Source organism: Physeter macrocephalus, unplaced genomic scaffold (assembly GCF_002837175.3).
Source record: "Physeter macrocephalus isolate SW-GA unplaced genomic scaffold, ASM283717v5 random_477, whole genome shotgun sequence".
Taxonomy (NCBI): Eukaryota; Metazoa; Chordata; class Mammalia; order Artiodactyla; family Physeteridae; genus Physeter; species Physeter macrocephalus.
Genome location: NW_021145763.1, coordinates 43,093 through 55,455, shown reverse-complemented (window position 1 = coordinate 55,455; position 12,363 = coordinate 43,093). Strand labels below are relative to the sequence as shown.

Here is a 12,363-nt window from a genome sequence, read left to right as displayed (position 1 = left end):
TATTTTAATGTAAATGTTTTAAGCTCCTTCTTCTTTCTTATATGTTAAATAGTTTTTTAAAAAAGAAATTAATAGTGTATTATACCACTTGTCACAAGAGTTATAGGTTTTAGCTGTTTTTCTCCAAAGACTTTCTTTCACTGTAACTTGGTGTAACATGCTGTTCCCAGAATGGTTACCTTAGAACTGCATTTTTTTTTTCAACTAATGACATAGTCCTGTAATATAAAATAGACTATTTTGATGCCATTTAATGGTCTACTCCATTTGAATGTGAAATTTGTAAATTCAGAGATTTTTGTAAACATGTAGTGTCTGCAATCTGAGGTCTGATTATAGTGTCTTTTATTTCATATTTAATCCTATTCTCTGAATTCTTGTGATTATTATATTTCCTTTAGAATCATCATAATTGCAGAGTATGACATTGAAAGGTTACATGATTAAAGTAAAATTTATTTGAAATCACAAAATCAGTTTTACATCTTTCAAAAATTTTTTTAACTATTTCTGTTTCAGAGATCATCTGGAAATGCTGATTGACCAACTAAAGATCAAATTACAAGACACCCAAAATAACTTACAGATCAACGTCTCTGAACTGCAGACCTTGCAGTCTGAACACGACGCCCTGCTAGAAAGGCACAACAGGATGCTGCAGGAGACCGTGTCCAAGGAGACCGGGCTCCGAGAGAAGTAAGGCTGGTGGCGCCAGCAGGCCCGTGGGTGCCGGGCAACAGAGCATGTGTTTGCTGGAGCTCCCGGCGTGGTGCTCCTGGGGAGGATTCAGGCTGATGGTTGCAAATAGGTGTTTCCACAGGCTTGGTGACTTGCTACTTCTACCTTAGAGCTCCCCCTTTTGATTCTTTCTCTACTTAGCTTTTCTAAGAGTAATTTTATCTGCTCACCCAGTGTTCTGTCTCCTGTGGCCTTCCTGGCCAGATGCTTCTTTCCAGCCAGGTGTCAGAAGACGAGCACTTTTCTTTCTCTCTAGAGGAGAACATTCCGAAAGCTGCTGACTGAGCTCCCTGTGCAGCTGCATCCTCGGCCTGTCACATTGCCACACTTGTGTTAATCAGTGCTCCCAGGAGTCGCTGGGGTGTCGGCAGAATAGACAGATTATTGTGAACAAGAAGCTTTGAGCTCCTGGGATACAGCAGTTGGGTTCACGGAGCATCTTCTGTCCAGGGTGTGGGGATGCTCTGCAGAGCTCAGGTGTGCTCGTCTTATGAGTAGAAAGCACTTGGTTTGCTTGGCTTTTGACCTTTCCACAGTGTGACTTATCTGTGTTAATCATGTAACTCACAGTTCCAGGAAGACCCACCAGTCTTCTGACTACCTGGCACCAGGTTTTCCATGAGATTAGCTTACACAGTGATGGTCACTTGCTATTTACATCAGAAGTTTCCAGCACTTATTCTTTACTCTAGAAGGGTGGTTGTGACTATAGTGCTAACACGACTGAAGTGCAGTTATTTCATGCTCCACATGTAGCCCTGTGCTCTGATAAACTGTGACGGAGGTTTCTCATCTGAACACCCGGTGTACTTCCTCAGCTCAGGCCCCTCGTCTGAACCGGGTGATGGCCGGGGTGGTTTTGAGCTCGAGACCAAGGCTGTAATACAGGCACAGAGTCTATTAGAAGCACAGAACATGTGGGGGGAGCACACGGAGCAGCAGTTTCTTTATGACAGAAGCAAAGCAGAGCTATACACCCCAAGGAGGGTGTGGGCGTCCTTGCTGATGAGGAGTGCGCTAAAGGGGCGATTGAAATTGCTCATATCGGGGCCGTCTTCCAGGTCTGTCTGCTCCTCTGGCCAAGCATCTTGCTTCATTTCCCACATCTGATCTGACCAAGGGCCTTGCCCACCATGCGTGTGCATCTTTTAGCCAAGATGGATTTCAGTGTGAGGGTCTCTGGGAGATGGACAGCACGTATTATGGGATAGCGCCTCCTCCCTTTTTGACCCTCCCGAGAAACTCTTCTACACGTGCAGTCAGGGAGATCTCCTTCACCTCAAGAATGGTAGATGCGGTCGTCGTATCTTTTTACCCCAGCAGCTTAGTTTCTCTCTGCTCTGCCATTAACCTTTTCGTTGAAGTGTCAGGGGTACACAAGCTCCAGTTTGCTCGGACCAGGGGCCCGTCTGTGTCCTGCCTCAGTTCCCCAGGTGCACGTGTGGTCCACGTCTCGGGGCAAGGCAGTGTCTGGGGTGGAAGCTCTCACATGGTGCGGCCGTCTCCGCAGGCTGTGCGCCGTGCAGTCGGAGAACTCCGCGATGAAGTCTGAGCATGCACAGACCGTGAGTCAGCTCTCGGCCCAGCACGAGGCCCTGCGTGGCAGCTTCCGAGACCAGGTGCTGCAACTGCAGGAGGAGCACCGGCGGACGGTGGAGACGCTGCAGCAGCAGCTGACCAGGCTGGAGGCCCAGCTCTTCCAGCTCCGGAGCGAGCCGTCCACAAGAAGTATGTATGTATGCTCGGGACACTGCCGTCTCTGTCCTGTCCTGTGTGTCTGCGCTTCCCACAGTCCTGAGGAAGTAGGTGACTTACTGGGTGACCACCAGCGTCAGTGCTGTGCTCAGTGAATATTGGATCCGCTTACTTAGAGGAGACTTGGACATTGAACCCTCCTGTAGTACTTACAGCAGCCTCTGCACCCCTCAGGGTACCAACCTTCACGTAATTGGGTTTTCCTCCGACTCACGGACGCTCTGTTGGTCTCAAGACCTGTGTCCAAATTCCAGTGTCCACTGCATTCGTTTAGTGTTCTTCACTGCTAGTCTTCAAATACGTCTGTCCTTTAATCAGAAATTCTAGGAAGAGCTGAACTTGTAGGATCATTTGGCCAAACACAGCTTCTTCCCTTTCAGGTTTGTAATTAGTGGAGTTTAAGTTTAACCACACACACGACTTCCATTCTGCTTCCTGGAAGAGATGGGAACCCGTCAGCCAAGTTGAGGCCACACTTCAGTATTAACTATCAACTTTATACTTGTTACTGATTCCTTGTCACCAGGGCATTGGCAGCTGTGGTCAGTCCTCAGGATCGAAACCTATGCCCGGAGTCATCAGAGGAAAGTAACCAGCCAGGGAGACACTGGAATCAGGAATTAGCAGTAGCATAAGCAGTTAGCAAACTTTCAGGAAGGTGCTTCAGCAAAGGCAGCCGAAGGGCTAATGTTTGAAAAAGGGGGCGGGAGAGGGAACTTCATGGAAAGGAGAATAAAGGAAACTTGAAGTGGAAAGATCTGGTCAGAATTCTGGCCCCTAACGCAGCTCTGAGATCTTGGACCAAGCCATTTAATTTCTCTGACCGTGCGGTTTCTTGGGATTAATAAAGTAACATGCTCGGAAGTATCTTATAAATCTTCCAGTTCTAGTCAGTGCTGCTTATCAGCAAGCAGGGGGGCCCGGCCGGGCACTGTGATGAGTCAGCCTGCCCTGGATTCGGGGCTGTTCTTTGCTGGACGCCACAAAAGGGGCGGGCAGTGGCAGGAACCAGCAAGGTTGGAGTGTGAGGCCAGTGGTCAGCGAGAGCATCCTCGGAGCTGATCTCAGCGACAGTGTGGTGTCCCAGAGTTTGCAGTGCCGTAAACACCCAGTCCTCAGAATCTGGTTGAAGGGGTTTTGCCCTTGTTTGGCAGCTGGCCAGGCCTCTGCATTGTGTCATCTAATGGATTATCTTAACTCTGGTAGCAAGTACCACTTTCGCTGAATTGAGTTAAGTGGTTAAAAGGTCGATAACTAAGTTGTTTGGGCTGTTGCAGAAGTTCTCTCTTTCTACACCATTTGCTTGTCTCCTGGTTTCTCAGATTCCCTACCATATCATTTGTCACCCCTAGAATAATTTTAACTTTACTGGGTATCTCTGTTGATGCTGAATCCATAATTTTGGACAATCTCTTACTCTTTAAAAAAAAAAAAAAAACATGTAACAGGCCCAGCTTCTTCCCAGCAACCTTTGAGGAGCCTTCGAGAAAGGAGAAGCACAGACCTCCCACTTCTGGATGTGCCGGCCACGACCCGGGAGGAGGGGGAGGGGATGGAGACCACGGACACCGAGTCCGTATCTTCTGCCGGCATCCACGCGCAGTCCTTAGAGCAGCTGCTCCGTCCTCCCGAAGCCAGACTCGGTACGCTTCCCGCTGCATTGTGCCTTTAGTTAATTCTGCTGTCCTATCCAGCTAAAATTACTCTGATTTATAAATGCTTTCTTGAGCTACTCTAATAAAATTTTTTTTCAGTATTCCACCCTTTTTCAAATGGAAAACTTTCCTGCAGAATGAAACCAAAAAAAAAAAAAAAAAAAAACAAATTTTTTTTTTTAAACAAAATAAAAAGTTCAGCCCAAAGCTTGAGCCAGAAATAGGTGGTTGGAAGTTCTGTAGTGGTGTGTGAAATAGGATAAATTTCTCTCACCCTTCTAAGAAACTGACAGTTTCCGTTTTTTTCCTCTTGATGAAGTGGTCGTGCTAAACGTGCCTTGTTAACTGTAGTAAAGTTTTGGACTGTTTTCTTCTTATCTATAATGCGCATTAATGTTCCTAGTTCAGATGACTGTTTGCCATCTCGGGGTCTCCAGGATCTGGAGCAAGGACCAGTTGTGTCCTCAGTCCTAGACTGATCGGCCCTTGTCCCCCAGGAAGAGTTAGTCCTGATACGCTGTGGCCACAGCTCCACAGTCAGACTTGGCTTTGCCATTTTTGCCAAAATTTCTTGTTGACTTTGAGCCTCTTCCCTCATGTATTAGATTTGAGTAATAATACCACTTCTTCCCTGGTAGAAAATCCTGTGAGAGACCGTGATTTAAGTGATCAGTGACTGCTGGTACTTCCTCCTTTATGAGTAAAGTGACACCAGTTCTCGGGACATTAACAGATGTAGGAGGATGAATCAGTAAGTTGGTGCCTACACGCTGGCCTAACTGCTTCCAGAACGAGCTCGTCGAGCCTGTGTCCAGGCAGGCGGCCCGCTCCACGGCAGAGTCCATCTTAACCTGTGTCACATGCAGCCTTTTAACTGGGCCATGGGGGATGGAGAGCAGAGCAAAGTGTCAATACTTAGGTATTTTCTTACTTAGAATCTTCATCTGTGTCCCCTCATTTTGGAAATTAATTGTTGGGGCAATTCCTTGCAGAACCTCCTTCCTGGCACGCTGAATTCACCAAAGAAGAATTGGTTCAAAAGCTCAGTTCCACCACAAAAAGTGCCGACCACTTAAACGGGCTGCTTCGGGAAACAGAAGCCACCAACGCCATCCTCATGGAGCAGATTAAGGTGAGGGCGGGATGCCACCTCCGGGAAGCCCTCCACACATACACTCATGCCTCCATCACACCTTGATCCCTTACAAGGTTACGTTTCTGAAATGGAGAAATATTCTTGGCTTTTATATCTTTTATATAAAGACTATTTTAATTCCTACTTTTTCTCAGAAGCCAGAATAGATGTAGAGATTAGACAGCTGTTCACAAGTCCTTGTTCCACATTTGCTTGAGTGAAACTTGAACGGATGCGAGTCCCTGAATTCCAGACGTGGACCGTAGAGCACTTCCAATTAGTGGCAAAGTGGCATGCGAGGTTTTCCTGTTTAAAGTCGACTCTGTAAGCATGTAGGAACCAGGCAGTTGAGGATTACGCAGCTATTTGCACCCGAACTCTCTGTAGTACAGTCATGTTGTTTGTTGACCTCTTCTCACAAGCCAGGCCCTGCGCTTTACATTATGTTATCGTATTTAATCCTCATCATCTCTGGGTGAGAACAAGCTGATCAGGGTGGAGAAAGTTCAAACTTGTGTCTGTCTGAAAAGCGCCTGCTTCTGCCCTGGACCTGCTTCTCCAAATAGATGGTCCTACCTCAGTGTAGGGCCTGAGGCTGTCCTTGTCAAATTACGTTTTTAATGCTGAGTTAATTCGGTTATTTGCAGTAAATTGTATATATCGTGACATCCCACCTCTAACTATTTTAGTATGCGTCTCTGTAAAATATATAAAATAACATTTTCCCACATTGTCAAAGCTGTATCACAGCTAAAAAAATCACTAAGTGGCCCAGAACCTGAGTGACTTTTCAGATGTTATGCTTCCACAGACTGACATTGTCCCATGATTTCTTAGACCTTAAGGTCACTTTTTTAAATAACCCTATGTTTGAGGACAGAGCTGGCCACTCTTCATGGACTAACCTGAAACGATAAGATGTAACCATGTATTTTTATTTGTTTCAACCCAGAAATCTTCCTCAGATATTCACCATCCTGCGTCTTTTTCACGTCGTGCTGTTCCCTCTTTTCTGTTAGTTTCTGATTGATACGCATTGTGAATTGTCTCTCTGTCGTGCACTCAACTTTTGTTTGGTCAAGTGCTGTTCGTCTTGTAGCGGCTCTGGCTGTGGACACCCTGCCTGCCAGCCTGCCGGGCAGGGGCGGGAGTGGGGATGGCGGTGGGCGTGGCCCACAGTCTGTCCTCCCGGAGCCCTGAGCCCTGGCCCCCTTCTGCCGCGCGCAGAGGGGGCGCCGACCCGCGTTATCCCCCCACCCCGGTCCCCGGTCTCGGCCCCGCTTCCCACCGTGCGCGGTGCTCCCTCTGCAGCCGCGCGCCTGGGCCCCGTCTCCCACGGCGCCTGCTTCCCGGCTCCTAGGAGCCTCTTGACGTTTCTCTTCTACTCTTTTCTCCCGGCCTGGTCGCTCCTTTGTTGCCATTTTGGGGGCGTTTCAGGGAAGAGAAGAAGACCGCGTGCGTCCGGTCTGCCGTGTTAACCCGTCTGCACTCCTTTCTCTGACACCAGCTTCTGAAGAGTGAAATAAGGCGGCTGGAGAGGAACCAGGCGCGAGAGCAGTCGGCCGCCAACCTGGAGTACCTGAAGAACGTGCTGCTGCAGTTCATTCTCCTGAAGCCGGGAAGCGAGCGGGCGCGGCTGCTGCCCGTCGTGGACACGATGCTGCAGCTCAGCCCCGAGGAGAAGGCCAGGCTGGCCGCCGCAGCCCAAGGTGCGCGCGCCTGGGACGCAGACCAGAGCTTTGAAGCTCTGTCCGTTGGGCGCGCTCTGCCGCGTGCGTCCCCGTGGGTGGGGTTGAAAAGCTGGCTCTTTAACGTTTGAGGGCAGCTGTGGTGTGTTTGCGTCATTTTCACACAGCAGGCAGCAGGGCAGCGTCCAGTTTGATCTTCCGGTTCTTTGAAATGGGGTTTGCGATCCTAGCGTTGAATTCTGCCCACGAGCGCAGCTTCCTTTTGTGTGGTACTTTTATCATGTGGTAGGCGTCCTCACCCTGCCCCGCCCCCCGGGAGTCGCTCCCCACAGGGCCGTGGGGGAGAAGCGTCCCCGCTGGGGCTGCTGAGGCCCGGGACCGTGCGTGGAGCGTGCGTTCCTACCTGCACCTCGGACCTTCCGCCGGAAAGCTCTCCTTACGCGCGAAGTGCATTGCGGAGAATTTCCAGCGGGGCGAATTCGTTGCTGAGAAGACCGTTGTGGGCCTAACTGTTCACTCCTTCGAAGGCAGTGAGGCACCGTGCCTCCCTTCTCTGGTTGCTCTTAAGAGTCTTCTCTCTCCTTCTCTGGGGCAGTTTCACTTTTATGTGAACAGGGGAAAACTTCCAGCCTCTGTGTGAGGAAAGACGACAGAAAGTGCCACCCTGGTCCCTACACGAGCAGCGTGCAGGGGGCGCTGCTGGACGGGGAAGGTTGGCGCTCTGCCGGCCGAGCACGTGGTAACACGCCTGCTCCCTGCGTGTCAGGTCCCAGCAGGTTCACAGACCGCGTGTGTCTTTCCTGCTTGACGTATGACTTGTGATAAGTCAGCTTTGCTCCCCGGGGAAGTGAGCCACACGGCATTGTTCTGTGCCGAATCGGGACCTCAGCCCCCTGCCCGACAAGACTGAGCCCTGCTTCTGCACATGTGTGCTCCCGGCCGGCCACGGCTCACAGGGCTGTGTGTTGTTGCTCAGTTGCGTTCGGGGACTGTCGGTAAAGGACAGACAGGAAATGCTGCAAGGGTAAAGGACAGACAGACGACGGAGTTGCAGCGTGAAGATGTGGTGTGAGAAGATTAACGCTTTTGTCTTGCTCCCCACAGGTGAGGAGGAAAATGCTTCCCGTTCCTCCGGCTGGGCGTCCTATCTGCACAGCTGGTCTGGACTTCGATAGACCGATGGGAAAAGCATTATCTATTAACCAAATAGAATCCATTCGGCAAAAGAGGTTCACGTATATGGCCGTCGTTCTTTTGTCCAGAAGCGTGTGTACATAAGTCACGTCTCCGTGTGTGCGTCCGTACGTGTGTCTGATGGGTTGAAAAGGCTCGGCCCGCGGTGAACTCCGGCAGGTGGAGTGGGGGAGGGGCCGTGGCCCAGGGACCCTGCCCCTCCCCGCTGCCACCAGACCCAGGGCCACGCGGCCACCCCACTCCCTCCTCCGGACCCTCAGGCCACCTGCGTCGGGGCCGCACTGTGAATTCTGAAGTTAAACTAGATTTAGGTCCTGTACCAGCTGGGACTTAGGCTTTTAAAATAATGTTTGAAGACCATTCATCGCAAGGTCAGACCTGCAGGTAGATTGTTATTCGTGACAAATTATGAGAGAAAACTTGTGAGTTAGGGTGTGAAGGAAAATGCTTTATCAGTAACGCTGACGTCTTTATGACGGGAATGTAAAGCGAATGTGCTGCCGTTCGTTACGAGACTAAGTGAAAATGTGATTCATTTCGTTATTTCCTTTCACGTGAGCTGTTCTTTTTTCTCGGAAGTGTATTACCTCAAAACCTGTGCTGGGGTCAGATCAGAAGCCCCGGTCGCCACATTCCCGCGGGGGGCGGCCCTGGGGTCCCGCCCAGGCTTCTGCTGTGCTTCAGCTGCTTCCGCGCCGGGAGTCTGGCGGGACCCGGGCCGCCTCCCCGGATGACCGTTCCCCGGGGCGCCGGCCCCAGCGGACAGGTTGCTGCGTGCTGCACGGGGCCCTGGGAGATCGCACAGCGCCCGAGAGCAGCTCTAGGTGCGGGTCACCTGCCCGGGCGCCTCTGACTCTTCCATGGAGCCCATCAAACACGTGTCCTTAAATCATAAACGTGAGAATGCTAGTTGCGGTATTTCTTCGTGGAAAAAAATCGCCTCACAGTATGCCCTGGGAAGCTCTCTCAGCTTCCAGTTCATACTCCGATCTTCAGTCTCAGCTGGTGAACTGACTTTGTACTTTGGTGACTGGGAACTTTGGTTTCCAATTTAATTTAACTGAAGTTTGCTGCTGACATGTTGAGTTTGTTCTTTAAACAAAAATCTCCACGTCTGTCCTTCCTCCTGTTTTAGAAGAGCAGACCTACTAGTGAATGTACTAACGAAATGCATCTATTTCAGAGCTGACTTTAAAAGTTTAAATTTAGTTTTTTCCTTATAAGCTGTGAATATGAGTATGCCAGCAGTATGCGCTATAACTGTCACAGTATTTACATAAATTTCACCGTCTCTGCAAGTCCAGGCCTCTTTGAAGTCTATAAAAACTTGTTTTGAAATATAGTCTCTACCTATGGACATAACAAAAATGCCTTTTTGCAAGATAAAAAATTTATTACTTTGATTACAAAAGGTATCCTTCCCTGGTTTCAGCAATGAGAGGAAATGTAATGATTATTTTAATATTTCTATTAAACGTGTTGCACTGTTATGCCCGCTCCATCTTCTATTAGCCGAGGTCTCCTGGGCATTTTGAGTTGCTTTATGAAGTGAATCTTCGGTTCCTTCTCTGCTGTCTTTACCAGTTGGGACCTCGGACCCTGCGTGCTTGGAGGAACGCAGGTCGCGCTTTGGGTCCGTGGTGCCTGCCGCGTCTGACACTCACCTTCCGGCTGAAACTCAGGCCACCTTGGCCTTTCCGTGGGCACCTCTCAAGCTCTGGCCTCTGTGGTGTGCGGGTTTCTTGTACAGCGAACTCTGCTTATGCTGCAAACAGCGTGAGTGGAGACTTACATCCCTTTAGGCAGCAGTGGACTGCTCGCGCGCGGCGCCGCGCCCTTTACCCCACGTTAGCCAGCGATGAATCCAAGGGCTCCCGCGAGGGTACAAACAGCGTTGCTGTTCGGTAAACAGAGCACACAGAAATGCTCGCGTGTGATTAAATAGGAACGTGGTGGTGGCACTTGGTGCAAGACTGTTGTGTTTTGATTTGGTGTCTGAAAATCAGCTGTGGCTTCGGCATAAGCCCAGGAGGACAACCTGTCACAACTTTGCGGTGTCTTTGGGCTGCTTTTCACCCATGAGTGTTAAAAAGCGTTTGGTTGCTTATGTATTTGGCTGTATAGAGAAGGGAAATGTTTTTCACCTGCATTCAAAATGTGAGTACATGGGAAGAGAATCAAGTTCTGACATTCAGGTTATTACGGTTGAAAAAAATAGAAAGGCTCCTGTGAGTCGAACGCTGACTATGGTGAGGAAACGTGATTTCGGGTTCAGTAATGCAGGTGACCACCTGGTTTCCTTGGAGGATGGGCCCACTCCCACCCACCTCTCCAGAGTCCGCCCTCACCCCTCCTCTCTGAGGACGGTCACCGCCCCTTCTCCACACACACCATACAGATGCAGGGAGGCCCAGCCATGGTCACCTGGACCAGGTGCAGGGCCCTACCCGAGCCAGACCACCTAGATTCTCTCAGGGTGAGGACTTGGGACCGAGACTCAAGTCAGCATGTCTGTGCACCCCGGATCGAGACGTGTAAACGCAGGGGCTCCGGACGCCCCGAAGGAGCGGGGAAAGCCCACCAAAGCCCAGCGCAAAGAAGGCTAAGCTGACGCGCAGAGGTCGCGGAAGCCTGGGGCAAGAGTTCCGGGGCCTTCAGTTAACAATATGGAATGAGCTCGTGATGTTAACGTTCAAACAGAAAAAAAAAAAAAAATTGAACAAAACAAAGCAGACGTTCTAATCTAGGAAGCTCAGAATTTAATGGTGTCTCTGAAAATAAAAGAAATAGAAATTTTCAAAGAAATATTGCAAGAAAGCTTTGTGCAACTAAAAGACAAGTTCAAAATAAAGGGCTGATCAAAGATCCAGTAGAGACAGTCCCAACTTCCGACGGGTCGACTTAAGATTTTTTGACTTTTTGATGGTGCGAAAGTGATACCTGTTCAGTAGAAACCGTACTTGGAATTATGACTCTGGTCACCCCGCGACCAGAGGGGTGAACAGTCGGTACACTGACAACCGTTCTGCTTTCACTTTCAGCGGAGAATTCAACAAGTTACGTGAGATAGTAAACACTCTGTTATAAAACAGGCTTCGTGTTAGATGATTTTGCCCAACTGCGGGCTGTCGTAAGTGTTCTGAGCATGTTTAAGGTGGGCTGGGCTACGATGCTTGTGGGGTCAGGTGTACTAAACGCATTTTCCACTTTCAGTGGGTTTAGTGGAACATAGCCCCATGGTAAGTGGAGGAAGATCTGTCCATGAATGAAACAGGAATATCGATGTAAATTTTTAGGAGAAAAAGAGGCTCCTAAAAGGTTTCCAAAGAGAAAAAAAACAAGTCACATACGCAGGACACAGGAGGGAAAGGGGAGCTGCATCAGGCCTCTCGACAGCAGCACTGCACACCTCAAGGCACTGGAGAAATTCCTTCAAAATTCTGAGGAAACATGATTTCCAGCCTGGAATTCTGTAAACACAAGCTCTCGGTTAGTTAAGTGGAAAGAGAAAGACATTTTCAGATCCTTAAGAACTGGAAAAAAAAAAAAAATTACTTCCCACGTCCTTTCTAAGGAACCTTTGAGAGAACCTGCTCCAGAGGGAGAAGAACACGTAAAACGGCAGCCGCCGAGCAGAGACTCGACACGGGAGAGCGCCGAGCCGGGTCCCCGGATGGTGGCTGGGCAGCGGCCAAGAGGCGGAGGACGAATAAACAAGGTTCCAAACGCGGGTTCTCCGAGAAAAAAAAAAGTGGAACTAATAGATTATTTGATGTAGCTAATGTGTAAAATTTTATTGAAAGATGTTGGAACTAATAAGGACCTATCGTATAGCGCAGGGAACTCTTACTCAATACTCTGTATGGGAAAAGAATCTAAAAAAGAGTAGATATATGTGTATGTATAACTGAGTCACTTTGCTGTACAGCAGAAACTAACGCAACATTGTAAATCAACTATACTCCAATTAAAAAAAAATACAGTTTTACTGAAAAAAAAAGATGTTGGAAGTGGAAGCGTGAACACTGACAACAGATTTGATATTAAGGAAATATTTTTAGCTTTTTTAGTTTTGATAATGTTTATGTTTAAAAAGAATTCTTTTAAAAACATGCTGAAATATTTATTGAGTCACATTTGATCTAAATTAATATGGGAGGAGGGAAAAGTGGATGAGAGTGTAAATGAAAGAGGATCA

The 12,363-nt window shown here is 48.9% G+C and overlaps 1 protein-coding gene across 1 annotated transcript; it reads left to right on the top strand.

Annotated features, from left to right (window-relative positions):
• The first annotated feature begins 523 nt into the window (after positions 1–523).
• LOC114485078 (GRIP and coiled-coil domain-containing protein 2-like) lies at positions 524–11,747 on the top strand. Its single transcript, XM_028485599.2, has 6 exons — positions 524–696; positions 2,249–2,466; positions 3,942–4,136; positions 5,141–5,280; positions 6,791–6,992; positions 8,076–11,747. The coding sequence occupies exons 1-6, from the start codon at positions 533–535 to the stop codon at positions 8,144–8,146; spliced, it is 990 nt and encodes a 329-aa protein (XP_028341400.1). The 5' UTR covers positions 524–532; the 3' UTR covers positions 8,147–11,747.
• Positions 11,748–12,363: the final 616 nt, after the last annotated feature.

What these genes read in the sequence shown, in the direction of transcription:
- LOC114485078 (XM_028485599.2), top strand. Translation starts at nt 533, where the DNA reads ATGCTGATTGACCAACTAAAGATCAAATTACAAGACACCCAAAATAAC. An exon ending in GAGCGAGCCGTCCACAAGAA is followed by an intron (nt 2,467 to 3,941) that starts GTATGTATGTAT and finishes AACATGTAACAG; the next exon opens with GCCCAGCTTCTTCCCAGCAA. An exon ending in GCTGGCCGCCGCAGCCCAAG is followed by an intron (nt 6,993 to 8,075) that starts GTGCGCGCGCCT and finishes TGCTCCCCACAG; the next exon opens with GTGAGGAGGAAAATGCTTCC.